Source organism: Bubalus kerabau, chromosome 16 (assembly GCF_029407905.1).
Source record: "Bubalus kerabau isolate K-KA32 ecotype Philippines breed swamp buffalo chromosome 16, PCC_UOA_SB_1v2, whole genome shotgun sequence".
NCBI lineage: Eukaryota > Metazoa > Chordata > Mammalia > Artiodactyla > Bovidae > Bubalus > Bubalus kerabau.
In genome coordinates, this window is record NC_073639.1 from 65,396,067 (window position 1) to 65,412,110 (window position 16,044).

A 16,044-nucleotide genomic window follows, 5' to 3' on the forward strand; every position below is an offset into this window, starting at 1 on the left:
GTAGCAGAGAGAGACAGAGGTTGGGATATGTCAGAGTGGTATTTAGTAGTGTCAAAAGCGCACACACACGACGGGGAGGATGTGCCCAAGGAATTGGAGATCAGGATGTGCCGAAGACCCCAGGGGCCCTCAGGGGGTAGCTAGAACCAGGGGGTGGGTGGCTGCGGCCTGCGGAGTGGTGGTTTTGTTCAGCGGGTACCCTCTAATGAGCTGCTGGGAGCATCAATCACCCTGAAGCTTGTTCTCCTGGGCCAGCAGCGGTGGACTTCTCCCTGGGGCCTGCCTGATGTTGGGGGAGGTGAGAGAGGGCGAGGGAAGGGCTTCTCTGGACTCCCCTCCGGGATGGGGAGGACTGGCGGGGGCCAGTATCTAGCCGGCCCTCTGGGCCTGGGGCGCAGGGGCTGACAGTGCGCTGTGCGCGGCCTCCCGCAGACCTCCGTGCTGGCGGTGCAGTTCGTGGAGGCCATCGTGGTGCTGGTGCGGCAGACGTCACACATGCGGGTGACCCGGGCGCTGCGCTGCATCTTCCTGGTGGACTGTCGGTACTGCGGCGGCGTCCGGCGGTAAGGCCTGGGGAGGAGCTGCTCACTCAGGTGCTCTCACGGCCCAACCTGCCCCCTGGGTCCGTGGTGGCGCAGGAGCCAGTGAGTCACTTAGTGATTAGGTCCCTCCTGCACTTGGCTAGGTCACGGTCCTGATCACTTCCCTCTGCCATTCGACCCTCACAGAGAGGAGGGTGGGCCTCCCACTGCAGGGCGCTCTCCCATCATTACCTGTGCTTCTCTGGGGCTCCCAGCACAGTATCTGCCCAAACACAGCCTGCAGCAGGAGCTCAGTGAAGTCTGCGCGACTCAGCAGGCAGTCCTGACACCTTCCCTGGGACTGGGGGACTGAACTCAAAACAGGCCATTAACCTAAGTTCAAGCTGAGGTTTTTTTTTTTTTTTTTTTTTTAAATGATAGTGTTTGTTTATTTTTTGTCAGTGCTGGGTCTTCATTGCTGCACGGGCTTTTCTCTAGTTGCAGTGCGAGGGCTTCTCATTGCCGTGGCTTCTCTTGTTGCAGAGCATGGGCTCTAGGCGCTCAGGCTTCAGTAGTTGTGGCTCTCCAGCTCTAGAGCACAGGCTCAGTAGTTGTGGTGCATGGGCTTAGTTGCTCTGAGGCATATAGGATCTTCCCAGACCAGGGATCGAACCCATGTCCCCTGCATTGGCAAGTGGATTCTTCACCACTGAGCCACCAGGGAAGCCCCCGACTGAGTTTTGAGACTCCATCTAGAAAACCTCTTGGCTGGGGTCCTATGAATGAGAGCGGACTAGCCATTCACTCTTGGTGAAGTTGCTCAGTCATGTCCGACTCTTTGAGATCCCATGGACTATGGTCTACCAGGCTCCTCCATCCATGGAATTTTCCAGGCAAGAGTCCTAGAGTGGGTTGCCGTTTCCTTCTCCAGGGGATCTTCCGGACCCAAGGATCGAACCCAGGTCCCCCTCATTGCAGGCAGACACTTCACCATCTGAGCCACTGGGGAAGCCCACGGGGTCACTCTTGGTTCCCCGTCTGCAAAACCGGAGACACATGTCCTCGGACTGAGTGGCCCTGAAATGTCTTCCTGCATCCCGTGCAGACTGACCTCGGCACCCGAGGCCATGCACCCGGCCTTGGCCTGCCTGCTCTGTCCCTTGCAGGCACTTGCCTGCTTGGGCTCAGCAAGCGCCACGCCTGCCCTGGTTCTTTCCCCATCACCGCCTGAGTGGAAGTCCTAGGAGATCACTGAGCATGCCGTCACAAGCCAGGGTGCGGTGGGATTTAGTGTTCCAGGGGTTGGGAGCATCAGGCCCCCATCTCAACAGGGCATCCTGCACTGAGCTTTCCCAGACCATGCCCCTGGGCCCCAGCCCGCTGCCCGCTGGCCCTCACCCTCCTGGCCCTGTCTCCCCCCAGCAACCTGCGTCAGATGTTTCAGTCCCTGCCGCCCTTCATGGACATCCTCCTGCTTCTCCTCTTCTTCATGATCATTTTCGCCATCCTCGGTGAGTTTTTTCCTGAGCCCCAGTACGCAGGCACTCTCTAAAAGCAAACTCATCGTTGAGAAAAAAGGCACTTTGATGGTTTTAGAAATTCTGGAAGGTTTTCAGAACAATAGAAACACTTGTGGATTCCCGCTTAGGAAATGCGGTATTGGGGGGAAGAAAAAAATAGAAGCCACCTTTGTAACCTTTCTTGATCTCAGTTCCCTTTTGCTCCCAGGGGTGCCCCCGGCCTTTATTCACGCTGATGCGTGGAGACGTAGGCCATTCATTTTCACTACAGTGTCGTGATCCAATACGTGAACGTACCCACGTTTATTTATCACTTCCTCCGTTGGTGGGCATTTTCCTCTATTGCAGATCACATTGCTGCGAACATTCTCCTGCCTTTCCCAGCGCGCACACAGGGGAGTTTCTCTACAGCATATGCCTGGGACCTTAGGGTCGACATAGTTCAGCTTCACTAGGTGTTAAAGCAAGGTCACGCCCTTTCTAACACCGAGGAGGCCTTGCCTCTTCAGATGAGATCAAGTATTGATGACTCCCACATTCAGACACGGGCTTTAGACAGTGGTGGTCTCAGAACACGGCAGGGAAGCCCAAGGTCCCTTCCCTAGTGCTCGGATGGCAGAGACAGTGGAACCAGAGGGCCGTGACTCTAAGGCCCCTGCCAGTGCTGAAACCCCCAGACTCTCGTGACACTCTGTTCCCCAAGCCATTGACTCCCACCTACCCCACCCCACTCTGGATAGAATTTCCTTGGTGTTCCGAGGGGCTGACTTTCCTTAGGGGCAGAGTTTCAGGATTTCAAGGACTCAGGGGAATAGCCCATTGCAAGAGGGAGGAAATTAATGGTGCCCCCACCTTGGACCCTCAGCTGCAGAACAGTGGGGTCCCTTTGAAGTTGTTACTTGGCTGTCATATTCTCAAAACCAAAGATTGCAAACCAGCAGTCTGGGTTCCAGACCCAGCCTATGGATGAGTTTTGTTTGGTCTGAAAGTGTTGAGCCAGCATTTTATGTTTTATTTTATTTTATTAAGGTTTTTTTTTTTTTTTGATGTGGACCATTTTTTAAAGTCTTTATTGAATTTGTTACAACATTGCTTCTGTTTACATTTTTTTGGTTTTGGGGGCACGAGATATGTGGGATCTTAGCTGCCTGACGGGATTGAACCTGCCCCCCGTCCACTGGCAGGTGAAGTCTTAAAAAAAATTAATTTTTATTTTTATTTAATATTTATTTTAAAATGTTTGTTTATTTGGCTGCTCCAAGTCTTAGTTGCAGCATTTGTGATCTAGTTCCCTGACCAGGGATCCAACCTGGTCCCCTGCATTGGGAGCTGAGTCTTAGCCTCTGGACCACTAGGGAAGTCCTTTGAGCCAGCATTTTTAAAAACTAGATTTTTTAACATGAAAATACAGATTTCCAGCCTTAAAATCTTATTTTTTTTTAAACTTCTATTTTTAAAAAAAAATTGACATGTAATCGACATAACACTGTATTAGTTATAGGTGTACAGCATAATGATTTATTATGAACATACTGCAGAATGATCTGGTTAACAACATCATCTTTATACATACATATAGTTTTTTTTTCCCCTTCTGATGAGAACTTTAAGATCTACTCTCCCAGCAACTTTGAAACACACAATAATGGTATCATTAACTAGAGTCACTGCTTTGCACATCCAGCCTTTGTGTTTTTTGGCTGCACGGTACAGCACATAGGATCTTAGTTCCCTGACCGGGGATCCCCAGCCCCCTGCAGTGGAAGCATAGGGTCCTAACTGCTGGACCACCAGAAAGGTCCCCAACTAGCCTTTTTTAATAATCCCTTCAGTGGTGCTTGAATCACGTTCCTGAATGGCAGCAGGTACCTGGCGCCTTCAGTCAGAGCATGCGTTGTGCTCTGCCTCGGTCCCCACCACACCCTATGCTTTCCCTCTGCCCACTGCTCTCATTTACATTTATTCATATTGACATCTGGGTTTGGGACTTCCGCTCTAACCTATGTTTCCCACCACCTTCTTCTAGGTTTCTACTTGTTCTCCCCTAATCCTTCAGACCCCGTAAGTAATCAACGCGTTTGTCTGTGCCTTGCTGTATGTGGGGCCTTTTCACTTCAGGCCGGGCGGCTGGACTGACCTCCCTGCCGCCAGCCGTGTTAGGAAGGGATGCCCTGCTTGGTTTCTCATTGCTTATGGCACCTGAACGTTCAGTTCCTTCTTCGAGCGCCAAGGGCATCCCCTGTCCTATTGTTGAGAGGGATGTTTCCAGGATCAAATCTGGAACACTGAAACATTTTGGCAGAGGAGTGGTGGAGGAGAGCCCAGCTCATTGTGCAGAACATGTGATTCTCTGGGAGACAAGTCCCAAGGCCAGGTGTCTGCTTCTGCCAGAAGGATTGAGCTCAGGAAGGAGGAGGCCTTGGACTCCAAGTTTGCTTGTTCCTCTGCCATCCTTAAGGGATCCCGAGGGAGGAGGAGGAAGGGGTGGGGGAGGGCAGGGCTCTGGAGATGACCCACTGCACACACCCTGTTCCGGTGGTGTGTGCCCTCGGCTGGCACCCATGTGTCCTCTGGCCCTCCTGTCCCCACAGTACTTCAGCACCCTGGAGAACAGCATCATCAGTCTGTTTGTCCTTCTGACCACCGCCAAGTAAGTTTGGGCTCTGCTTTGGCTTCTGCCTGCCCTCTGGTAGTGCCCAGGGTTGTCTCCTTTTCAGCCAAGGGTATTCCACATCTTGGCTCAGACAGGTGCTCAGGGCCACCATGAGGGATGGGAGTGGCCTGGTGAGCTGAGAGTAGGGGAGGGGCGGGGGGGGGGGCAGGCAGAAAGAGGGATGTCCTTAGAGAAAGCAGAGACTGGCGGACATGGGCCTTGCGGGTAATGCTCTGCAAATACAGCTTCCCAGATGTGATGATGCCCTCCTACTCCCGGAACCCCTGGTCCTGTGTCTTCTTCATCGTGTACCTCTCCATTGAGCTGTATTTTATCATGAACCTGGTGAGTGGCCTTGGCTTCTGTTCTGTGGACCAGCCCCAGCCATTGCCGTGCTGGGCATTGTGGGGATAAAGGTAGGGGTGGCCATCCACCTCCGAGGGTGGAACATAGGGGAAGGAAGTCGTAGACCCTAGTCAGGTGTGGTGTGACTAGGAATGCCCTGTCAGGACTTGAGTTCAGCCGGTTACCAGCAGTAACTAGCCTCTCTGGGTTAGTGCTGCTGCTGCTGACAATGCTAGAGCTTGTCATTCGTTCACTCACTTTTTCATTTATTTGACTGCACTGGGTGGGTCTTCATTTCGGCGTGTGGGATCTTTAGTTGTGGCATGCGGGATCTAGTTTCCTGACCAAGGGATTGAACCCGGGCGCCCTGTGTTAGGAGCACAGAGTCTTAACCACTGGACCACCAAGGAAGTCCCAGAGCTAGAGTTTAAACCAAAACTACCCTGGAACCTTTTCCTTCTCACAGCAAACATATAATAACTGGAAAAGCTGACACTTATGAAGCCTTAGTCAGGTACTATGCCAAGTGCTTTATGGATAGGGGTTAAATAATTTAACACTCAAACCCTAGATGTCTTATTATGATTCTCAATTTATAGTTGAGGAAATTGAGGATCAGACCTATAGGGTGAGTCAGCTTTGCCTGCACAGCTCGGGTGGCCAGGTGAGCTGGTCTGATTCCAGAGCCCTGCTCTTAACCACCCCATCCCACTGCACGCACATGCCAGGAATGTCCTGTGTATTTCTACCCTGTTTATTATGAACCCCTGGGAAACCCAATACAGAACACGTTCCTTTAAGGACAATGTGTAGTCCCCATGCACACTGGGAACTTTGGAGGTGTTTTTGGAGGCTCGACTGGCCACCAGGAGTGTTCCTGCCATCAGCAGATCACCTTCTCCCAGATCAGGCCATCAGGCTGGTGCTGAGACCAGAATTATAAGGAAGAGGACTTACCAAGTCTTGCATTTATTTTTATACTTCTGATGAGCATCCCCAAACCAGTCACCACAGTCAGGCCCGGTATAGAAATGGAAAATACTTTCTCTGGGGGTAGACTTGTGCTTTTGCTGCTAAGTCACATCAGTCGTGTCTGACTCCTTGTGACCCCATAGACGGCAACCCACCAGGCTCCCATCCCTGCCTTAAAATGTGATGTCTTAAGCAGGAAAATATTTTCTTTTTTTAATTTCTCAAGACCCAAAATAAGTATGTTGGATATCTGTTTGTACACCTTAGAATTCTTTTGTACCATTGTTAGTTTAGAATCCTAAAAATAGCGTTATGTGTAATTATTTGCTTTAACAGGTATTTTGAACTGTGAAAATACAGGGTATGAGTCAGCCACTGGGGGCCCAAACCTGGCCTACCACCTGTTTTTGTCAATAAAGTTTTATTGGCACATGGCCATGCCCATTCATTTGCATATAGCCTATGACTGCTTTCATGCTACACCCGCAGGGTTGAGTGAATTCTACAGAGACCATCTTGCCTGCAGAGCCTCACATATTTGCTCTCTGGCCCTTTACAGAAAAAGTTTGCTGACTCCCTTGATCTAAAGGGAAATGTAGGGGGCCAGTTTGAAGGGATGGAAAGGGAAATATATTTCAAAATATTTTTGAAAGAAAGTGTTCTCAAAAAGGCTTCTTTCAAATTCGCTCCTGCCCTCCCATCGCCCTCTGATAACGCAGGCTGTGTTGTCTACATGCTGACTTTGGAACTGGGCACTTCCAGAACCTTGTGCCCTTGGGTGCAGGCCACCTCTCGCCCCTCATTTCTAGGGCCACACAGACTCAGCAGGAGAAGGAACATGGGGACAGGGGAGGAAGGGACAGCGATGTCCCTCCCTGCTCTGAGGTTGGGAGGGCACAGGATGGGCACACAGCCTCCCCGGCCGTCACACAGAGCTAAATGGGGCAAAGGCCCCAGCGTGTTCCCCTCACAGCTTCTCTCCCCTTATAAAACTGCCCAGGCAGGGATGAGCTACAGGCAGAGAAGAAAAACGGGGGGAAAATGTAATAGTGTTTTCACGAATCTGTAGAGGGGAAATTTACAAGCGGCAATGAATGACCTTCTCCTAAGACTTGGAGATGAACTTCCTACACCTGGCCAGGGGAGAGGCTCTTCTCAACCCGCCTTCCTAGGGTGGCTGGAGGAGCGCCCTCTGGAGGCTGGGGAACTGTTCCCTAGCTCCCTGAGGCCCAGTCGGCATGGGTACCAGGTCTCTGCTCTTCCCTCTCAGCTCCTGGCCGTGGTATTTGACACCTTTAATGACATCGAGAAACGCAAGTTCAAGTCTTTGCTGCTACACAAGCGAACCGCCATCCAGCACGCCTACCGCCTGCTCGTCAGCCAGCGGGTAGGGAGGTTCCAGGGCCTGAGCCAGGGAGGGGGGTTGGTCCTTGTTCTCCTGCCCTTCCTCCCCCCTACCTCCACCCCACCTCCCAATATCTCCTAAGCATAGAAGGGACAGCAGCTTCAGAAACCAGGGGTCCTGCCCTTGGGAGAACAGAGAGAGAACAGGGTGCCCTGGGATCCCACATGATGCAGGACATCGGGCATGGCTCCCCCCAGGGGAAGGGGCAGCTGGACTCTGCGTTTACCCGTGTTCCACGTGGCCATCTTCCCTCTCTCCCCAGAGGCCTGCCGGCATCTCCTACAGGCACTTCGAAGGCCTGATGCGTTTCTACAAGCCCCGGATGAGTGCGGGGGAGCGCTATCTCACCTTCAAGGCCCTGAATCAGAGCAACACGCCACTGCTCAGGTGAGAGGGATCCCAAGTGGGTGCAGTATAGCCGAAGGAGGCATTGACAAGAGGCTCTGGGGTGCCTGGGCGGGCAAAGAGGCTCTTAGACACTTAGTTTTCTTTGCAGAGCTTTTTATGCACATAGACCCTATTGCTCAGGATTCTTTTTACAAATGACAGAGTCCAACCCACGTCCAATTTAAATTCACAACAAGAAAGGAATGTATTGGCTAGTAGAATGGACTGGCCCAGCTGCTCACCCTCGAGCCATGAGCAAGCTGGGTAGTTGCATGTGAACAGATCCACAGAGCAACCTGAACAACACACACAAACACACAGCCCTGGCACAGCCTCAGAACGGGCCCCGAGCTGTCCATGGTCAGTCTTGGTCTTCTGACTGCTAATGACCAAAACCCTTTTCTTTTTGATTTGAGAAGCAGCAGGCCTGCTGTAGAGATGAGGGTGAGAGAGCTCGGTCTGGGCTGACCGCTCAGCCCCCGTTGTTCTAGTTAGTCCTCTGCCAAAGGATGCTCCATCCTTGTCTGACAGTGGTAGTCATTCGGGGGCTGGCTCTCTGGGGAACGCAAGCCAGTGGTTGTCAGTGTAGACTGAGTGGATGAAGTATCAATAGTCTGGGGGAAGGAGGAGATGAAAAGCCAGCAGGTACCCGTCCCCTGGGCCCCAACGGGCTGGGACTCTCAGACGTCACCCCCTCCACCTCTCGAAGGTGACCATAGGCAGGTGGGTGTGAGAACCACTGAAGCTCTGTGGGAATGTGCCCTGATTTTTTTTCTTTTGCCCTTTCTTGTTGCTTCTGACAGCCTGAAGGACTTTCATGATATTTATGAAGTTGCCGCCTTAAAGTGGAAGGTGGGTGCTCTCCGGGGAGGGACCAGGCCGACGGTTCCATGGGAGGGGGATGAGGCCAGTCCAGCTCTCGGCTGGGCACCGTGCATTGTAGAGAGAACAGGTGGCTCCCGGCCAAATCTGCCCATCCCCCTGCAATATGCCGTCCTAGTTAAGAGCCCTGAGTCTCAGACCCCATTAGTTGCTGTGTGGCGTCCGGCAGGTTATGGAACCTTTCCGAGGCTTGTCTCGCCTGGGAAGTGGGGCCATGAGAGCCCTACCCTGCTGCGTTAGTTTCAGGATCATATAAAATAATGCCAGTGCACAGCACACTGAAAAGGCCGGCAGGCCTCGGCTGGCTTGGTTGTTCTCTAGATCCCTGAGTATTTTCATGGTTTCGCGAGTTAGTCAGAGAGCAGGAAAGGAAAGCGGCACCCTGGCCCCCAGGGCTGGGATCCAGTCCCTGGGCCTAACTCTCTCCCCCACGGCCCTGTTCCTCGGTCAGGCAAAGAGAAATAGAGAACACTGGTTTGATGAGCTTCCCAGGACAGCATTCCTCATCTTCAAAGGTAAGGCTGACCTGAACGTGGCGTCCTGACTGCTGGGGACGAATGGAGGTTTCCAGAGGCCACTGATGAGCATTTAAAGAACATGACCAGAGTGGGGGGGTGTGTGTGTGTGTACACGCGCACATGCATATGAACTGTCTGTGTGTGTAAAAGAGAGTGTGATGACCCCAGCAGAGAATTAGTATTGGACTAGGGAGGGAAATCAGTAACGTAAAAACCAAACAAAAAAGAATTGTGGATTATTTTTTTGACTATTATTGAATAGTTCAATCAATACTGAACTATTATTCATTGAAGGAAATGTATACAAAGTTAGATAATTAGAAGAAAAGGAACGTCTCCCACACAGAGATAATCAGTATTAATTTTCTGATGTGTTTTCTTTTGTTACGGGTTATTTTCTATGCCTTTTAAAAACAGTAGAGGGGATTACATTGTACATTCTGTTGTGAAGCATGCCTTTTACAATAGAGTTTTTACCTTCCTCTTGTATCAGGATATATAGTTAGTGTATCTGATCTCATAGTGATGCTTGTATCATATAAAATTAAAATTTTTAACATGAGTCCACCATATCATTTACCTAGTAGTTTTCTCTGAATTTCATGCCAGTTTTGAAGTTCCACACAGGATATGCTTAGCTCATAGGGGTTACAGTTCAGCTGTTTTGAACAAGAGTTAAAATGGCCAGACTCCCCTGGCGGTTGAGTGGTTAAGATGCCGTGCTTCCAATGCAGGGGGCTCAGGTTCTGTCCCTGGTTGGGGACATTCCCCATGCTGCTCAGTGTGGCCAAAAAAAAAAAAAAAAACCAGTTAAAATGGTATATCCTATTTTGGGATTTCTCCCAAGATAGGCTAGAACTTTGAGCACAGCTGTTACTATTCCGTGTTCTTTAGCGAGTTTTCCATTCCATTAGGAAGATACGTTATTCAAGTGGATGAGTAAACAGTGCCAGGTCTAGGCCAGGAGCAAACTTGAAGTTTCAGGAGCAGCCAGCAAAACCTTGTTCTGCTCTGTCACAGCTCCAGGTTGCCCAGGCTCTTCCCGGAGCAGTTGTTGCCAATGGCAGTGTTGTCCAGGGGCATAAGAATGGGTGTTCCTCTGAGAGCAGGCCCTTCCTTTTTCATCCCCTGGACATAAACACCCCATTTGCTTACATGCATGACATATGTGGTTGGTGATTATGTACTTATACGTGAAAATTTCACTGTTACCATTTCTTCTCTTCAAACAGGAATTAATATCCTTGTGCAGTCCAAGGCCTTCCAGTATTTCATGTGTAAGTGTGAAGTGCACAGCTCTAGGTCTCTGTCCTCCTGAGTCTTACTGCTCCAGAAGGTGGAGGGGCGAGGGATAAGTCATGCATTGGCTTTTCATCATAGAAAACTCCAAGCACGTGTGATGGTGGAGGGGCTGTAATGAGCATCCACGTACCCATCCCCCAGCTTCAACAGTGATCATCTCCTAGCCAGTCTTGCCTGTCCATCTAATCCCCTCATCCAGCTCATCACCCCTTCTCCAGACCTGGGGTTTTGGGAATCAAATTCCAGAACCACAGATTGTGGTTGGTTGACACGTCACTTTGACCTGTTTTAATCTGTAGGTTTCTCCCCCATCCATTTTTTTCCCTCTTGCAGTATTTAGTTGAAGAAACAGGATTGTTTGTCCTTCAGCCTTGTTTTCGCATGTTCCTCTGTTGCTTATGTCCTGTAGTTTGGTAGTTAGAGCTAGAGCTGTGTTTATGGCAGCCATTAGCCACACATGGCTATTTGAACTTAAGCCAACTAAAATTACAAATTCAGTTCCCATCACAATAGCCGAAGTTTGAGCACTCAGTAACCACATCTGGTTAATGATGACCAATGGGACTGCACAGATGCAGACTGTTCTACTCATCCAGAGGTTTGGTGGGATTTACCCTTTCTAAGGAGGTCTGGTTCCATTTAATGGGAAATGGTGTTTAGAGATCACAGTCAGAGATGCTAACAGTATGTGTTGCTTGGAGTTGGTTATTGTTTCCAGGACTTTTCATGGACAGAGGTAGGATTTTGTTTTTTTCTTTTTTTTTTATAAAGATAAACTAGCTTGTGAATTTTTCTTGATATAATTTTGGACTATAGGATTTTTACCTAACTCCATCATCCTTTCATATCTAAATTCCCAGGCTAAAAATCATAGTTCCCAGCAATACTGACACAACCACTCACTTGCTGTATCTCACAGTCCACACTGTGTCTCCACACATAGTCCACTATGTGGACTCGACACAGTCCACATGGAGTCTCCAAAGAACAATACCAACACAACCCTAACCATTAAAATTGTTAGAAACACCACTGCAGGGATAAACATTTAGATGACTATGTCTTAAGGTCACCCGGAATAGTTTTTCTCCATGTGGGTATGTCACCATCTAGATGCGTGTTTAGATTTATTTCAAAAAAATTTTGTTTTTTAATGTTTCCAATGTTGTGTTGGTTTCTGCCTTACAATAACACGAATCAGCCATAATTATACATATATCCCCTCCCACTTGAACTTCCCTCTCCTCCCACACCACCCCTTTAGGTCACCATAGAGCACCAGCCTGGGCTCTCTGTGTTAACAGCAGCTTCTCACCAGGGTCCACTTTACACGATATGTGTCTGTGCTGTTGTTTTCTCTCCACGGTCCCACCGTCTGCCTCCCCCACTGTGTGCACAAGTCCATTCTCTACATGTGCATCTCCATTCCTTCCCGCAGACAGGTTCATCAGTGCCTTTTATTTCTTTTTTTAAAACAATGTTTAGGGGACTTCGCTGGTGGCCCAGGAGTTAAAAGACTGTGCTCCCACTGCAGGGGGCGGGGGTTTGATCCATGGTTGGGGGAACTGGGAGCCCACACGCTGTGTGGCACGGCCAAAATAAAATGAAGTGATGGAGCATTTAAACATTATTTTAGAGACTGCTTTTTACATTTAATTTTGCTTTATAATTATGTAAATACATATATATATGATTACAAGTCAGATCTACCAGACAAAATATATTCAAGGAAGTCTCATTTAATCCTATCACCTCCCCCAGTGGGTAACTTGTATTATACTTGATCCTTCCATTTTTATTTTTATTTATTTTTTTTTTATTTTATTTTATTATTTTTTTTTTTTATTTTTTATTTATTTATTTATTTTTTTTAATTTTATTTTATTTTTAAACTTTACATAACTGTATTAGATTTGCCAAATATCAAAATGAATCCGCCACAGGTATACATGTGTTCCTTGATCCTTCCATTTTTAAAAACTGTAAGTAGGTGCATATATGCACATTTTCCTGTCTTAAATAAACTAGCACAGTTTATGTACTTTTTTCAGCTTTGCTTTTTTTCAGTTAACAATATGTCCTAAAGACCACACCATATTAATACATAGAGATGTTCTTCATTTTTTAAAATATTTAAGTGTTTAATTGCTGATGATAGTTTTTCCTTTCTTTTCTATGGATATTATACATTTCATGAATTTTTTTTTTAACTTGTTTTATTTTTTTAAATTGTGAAAGTGTGATAACACATTTACAGGAGACTTGGAAAATACAGAACAAAGTTACATATGGTTCCATTATATATTACAATTATATATTAATTATATATTATATATTACAATTAAGTAGATACATTAAGATTTTTAGTTGGAGTTTCAATATCAAACTCTTCAAAAATTTAGTGATATAGATAGAAAAGTAGAAGGATATAGTGGACCTGAAAAGCCCTATGAACCAGTTCAACATAATTAAGATTTATGGTTGACATTATACCACTTCATGGATGTACTCATAGTTTACTCATCCAGCCTCCTGTCCATCATTTAGGCTGTTTCCCGTTTCTTTGCAACCACAAATAGCTTTTCAGTAAACAGCTTTCGGCATATGTCATTCTGTTTTTGCCAGTGTCTCATTGGGGTGGATCCCAGAAGCGGGATTGCTAGACGAAAGGCCAAGTGCATGTCCAAGTTTGCTAATTGGTTCCTGGAGTCATTGAAAGAGCAGATGTCTCTAGGGAGAAACAGATGTCAGTACTCAAACCCTTTGTATGTGGTCCATCTTATACATCAGCTTGGAATAAGCTGCAGGTTTTATGGAAACAGTTTTTAAAATTTTTATCAATTAAAATAGTCCAGTTGCTTTACAGTGTTGTAGTAGTTTCTACTGGAACATCTTAACGGTATCCCTACAGTGACACAGAGCGTGTCTTTAGAAATCTGTAGCTGTTTTCTAAGTGAAACCACCGGTCGATGTAGCTCATGGTAAAAGCACTGGGCAGGAAGGCACCTGTTATCTGGGTGTAGGGAGCCACCCTGCATTCTCTCAGAGTTGCCTATAAACTAACCAGGGGCTGCAGCTGTGACCTGTGGATTTCCGCACCCACCTGTGCTCGCTCTCTCATGAGCCTGTCTGTTGCAGATTTGGTGGTAGCGGTCAACGGGGTCTGGATCCTCGTGGAGACCTTCATGCTGAAAGGTGAGCCCGGCAAGGGGACTGGCCTGTCCTGTGGGCACACCTGGCCCACCTGTTTTTTTTAAAGATATATATTTATTTATTTGCAACTGTGCTGGGTCTTTGTTGCTGGGTGTGGGTTTTCTCTAGTTGTGGAGAGTAGGGGCTTGTCTCCGTTGCGGTGCACAGGCTTCTCACTGCAGTGGCTTCTCATGCTGTGGAGCACGGGCTTTAGGCACGTGGGCTCAGTGGTTGCGGCACGTGGGCTCCGTGGTTGCGGCTCCCGGGCTCTTCGAGCATGGGCTTAGTTGCTGCCCTGCATATGGGATCTCTCCCAACCAGGGATCGAACCCATGTCCCCTGCACTGGCAGGCAGATTCTTAACCACTGGACCAGGGAAGCCCCTCGCCCACCTCTTCAACTGCTGCCCCTCTTCTTACAGGTGGGAACTTCGTCTCCAGGCACGTGCCGTGGAGTCACCTCGTCTTTCTGACTAGTAAGTTTCTGACATGGCCTTGCTCTTGTCCTCGCCACTGGCTGGAACCTCCTTCTGGGTTAGGGTCTCCTGGCTCTTCTCTAAAGCAGGGAAGTGTCAGCAGCAGGGAAGCAAAAATTGAGTCTGATTCTCCCCCATCCCTGTTCTAAACTCTTTGGTGGTTGCCACTGCCCTTTGGACCAAATCCCTGTGCTGGGCGTGACTCACAGGGCCACGTGGGGCCCCTTCAGCCTTCATTTGAGGCCTCGTCTGTCACCAGCACCGCCCCGCCTTGTCCCCCAGAACACATCCTGCTCCCCAGGACCCCCTGCCCTCTCTTACCCCTGGGCCTCTGCCTGGGTGTCTCCTCTGCCAGTGCACTCATCCCCTCACCACACCCCTCTGCCTGACACCCCTCTCCCCCCATCATGCCTAAACATTAGACATGACTAGTAACGCCGTGTCCCAAATTGTTTTCATTCTTCTTAAAAAGTGGGACTTCGACTGCCTTGATCAGTGCCCTCTGGCATCCTCTGCGGAGTTCAGAGTAGCATAGGGACTCAGCGCACACACTCGGGTCAGAGGGCCCTGGGGGTCCATTCCCGGCTGTGCCTCTCATGTGACCTGAAGTCCCCTCCCCAGTTCCCCCTTCACCTCCTCCTTTCATCATGTTCCAGGGACTCCCACCTTCCTTCTGCCTCTTAAGCAGGCCAAGACCACATCTAGGCTGGCCCCTGATTGTTTCAAATGTAACACCTCCCCCAGTGTAACATACTCATTCCCTGTCTTACTCTAAACTCTAAGCACCCAGTGCAATGCCTGGCACAGAAGTCATGCTCAGGAAATATCCGTCGGATGGACAGACAGTGCCTGGCACCCCCCGTCCCCAGACAGCAGGAGCACATGCTGGTCTTGTTAGCAGGCGACCCTGGTTGGGCAGCATCTGGGCCTGGCCCTGCTCCAGGGCCCACACTTTCACTGGGGATGCAGGTGGGATGTGGGTGTCTGCAGGACACATGACCAGACCTCAGGAGAGTCCTGAGAAGAGACAGGCCAGGTGTGGGGGAGGCCACAGCAGGGCCCCTGCTCACCGCCTCCTTCTGCTCACAGTCTACGCGGTGGAGCTGTTCCTGAAAGTTGCCGGCCTGGGCCCCATTGAGTACCTGTCCTCCGGATGGAACCTGTGAGTACAGAGCATGTGTCGCTCCTTTTTTTTTTTTTTAAATATTTATTTGATTATTTATTTGACAGTGGAGGGTCTTAGTTGTGGTGCCCAGCGTCTTCAGTCTTTGCAACATGTGGGATCTAGTTCCCTGACCAGGGATTGAACCCAGGCCCCCTGCGTCGGGAGCAAGGAGTCCTAGCCCCTGGACCACCAAGGAAGTCCCCAGAGCATGTTTCTCAACCACGTCAGAAACTCTGATGAAAGCCACTGGCCTTCTCCCTCCTCACCCACCACCAGAAGGTCTGAGGCCAGCCTGGGTCTCTGTCTCCTGGAGGGGTTCTGCCTGTGGCTCTGGGCACTGCTGGGGTCAGGCCCTCATCTTCTTCCCTGGGACCACCCCACCTGTCCCTCCTGGATGAGGCCTCTTGGGGAGTCCTTAGGCTGGCTGGCTCTTTCTGAGTCACCGAACCCCACACCCCTCCCTGACAACTAAGCTCTCTTATCCTCCATGAAAACCAAAGCACTCACAGAGGAGGTGGCACGCAGCCTGATGCATGGTCACCATCGAGCTGGAGGCCCCTCTCCCTGTTCCAGAGGCCCCAAGAGGTCGCTCACTGCCCACGAAAGTTAACTCACCTACAAAGTCAGGCCACGCTTATGTGGTCTCGGGTCATGAGAGTGAAATAGGTTAATAAGTAGGGAGGAGCTGGGCAGAGCAGCAGGTTGCG

General features: G+C 49.4%; 1 protein-coding gene across 7 annotated transcripts in view; it reads left to right on the forward strand.

Moving 5' to 3' along the window:
• The window catches only part of TPCN1 (two pore segment channel 1), a 60,962-nt gene that overhangs the window by 35,408 nt on the left and 9,510 nt on the right, over window positions 1-16,044 (forward strand). For all 7 annotated transcript variants that reach the window (XM_055550738.1, XM_055550740.1, XM_055550739.1 and 4 more), the window contains 13 exons: window positions 433-563; window positions 1,944-2,032; window positions 4,068-4,102; window positions 4,633-4,691; window positions 4,940-5,039; window positions 7,282-7,398; window positions 7,679-7,803; window positions 8,607-8,655; window positions 9,137-9,200; window positions 10,436-10,480; window positions 13,644-13,700; window positions 14,119-14,172; window positions 15,262-15,334. In XM_055550738.1, coding sequence (XP_055406713.1) covers window positions 433-563; window positions 1,944-2,032; window positions 4,068-4,102; window positions 4,633-4,691; window positions 4,940-5,039; window positions 7,282-7,398; window positions 7,679-7,803; window positions 8,607-8,655; window positions 9,137-9,200; window positions 10,436-10,480; window positions 13,644-13,700; window positions 14,119-14,172; window positions 15,262-15,334 — 998 coding nt within the window. The remainder of the gene's footprint in view (window positions 1-432; window positions 564-1,943; window positions 2,033-4,067; window positions 4,103-4,632; window positions 4,692-4,939; window positions 5,040-7,281; window positions 7,399-7,678; window positions 7,804-8,606; window positions 8,656-9,136; window positions 9,201-10,435; window positions 10,481-13,643; window positions 13,701-14,118; window positions 14,173-15,261; window positions 15,335-16,044) is intronic.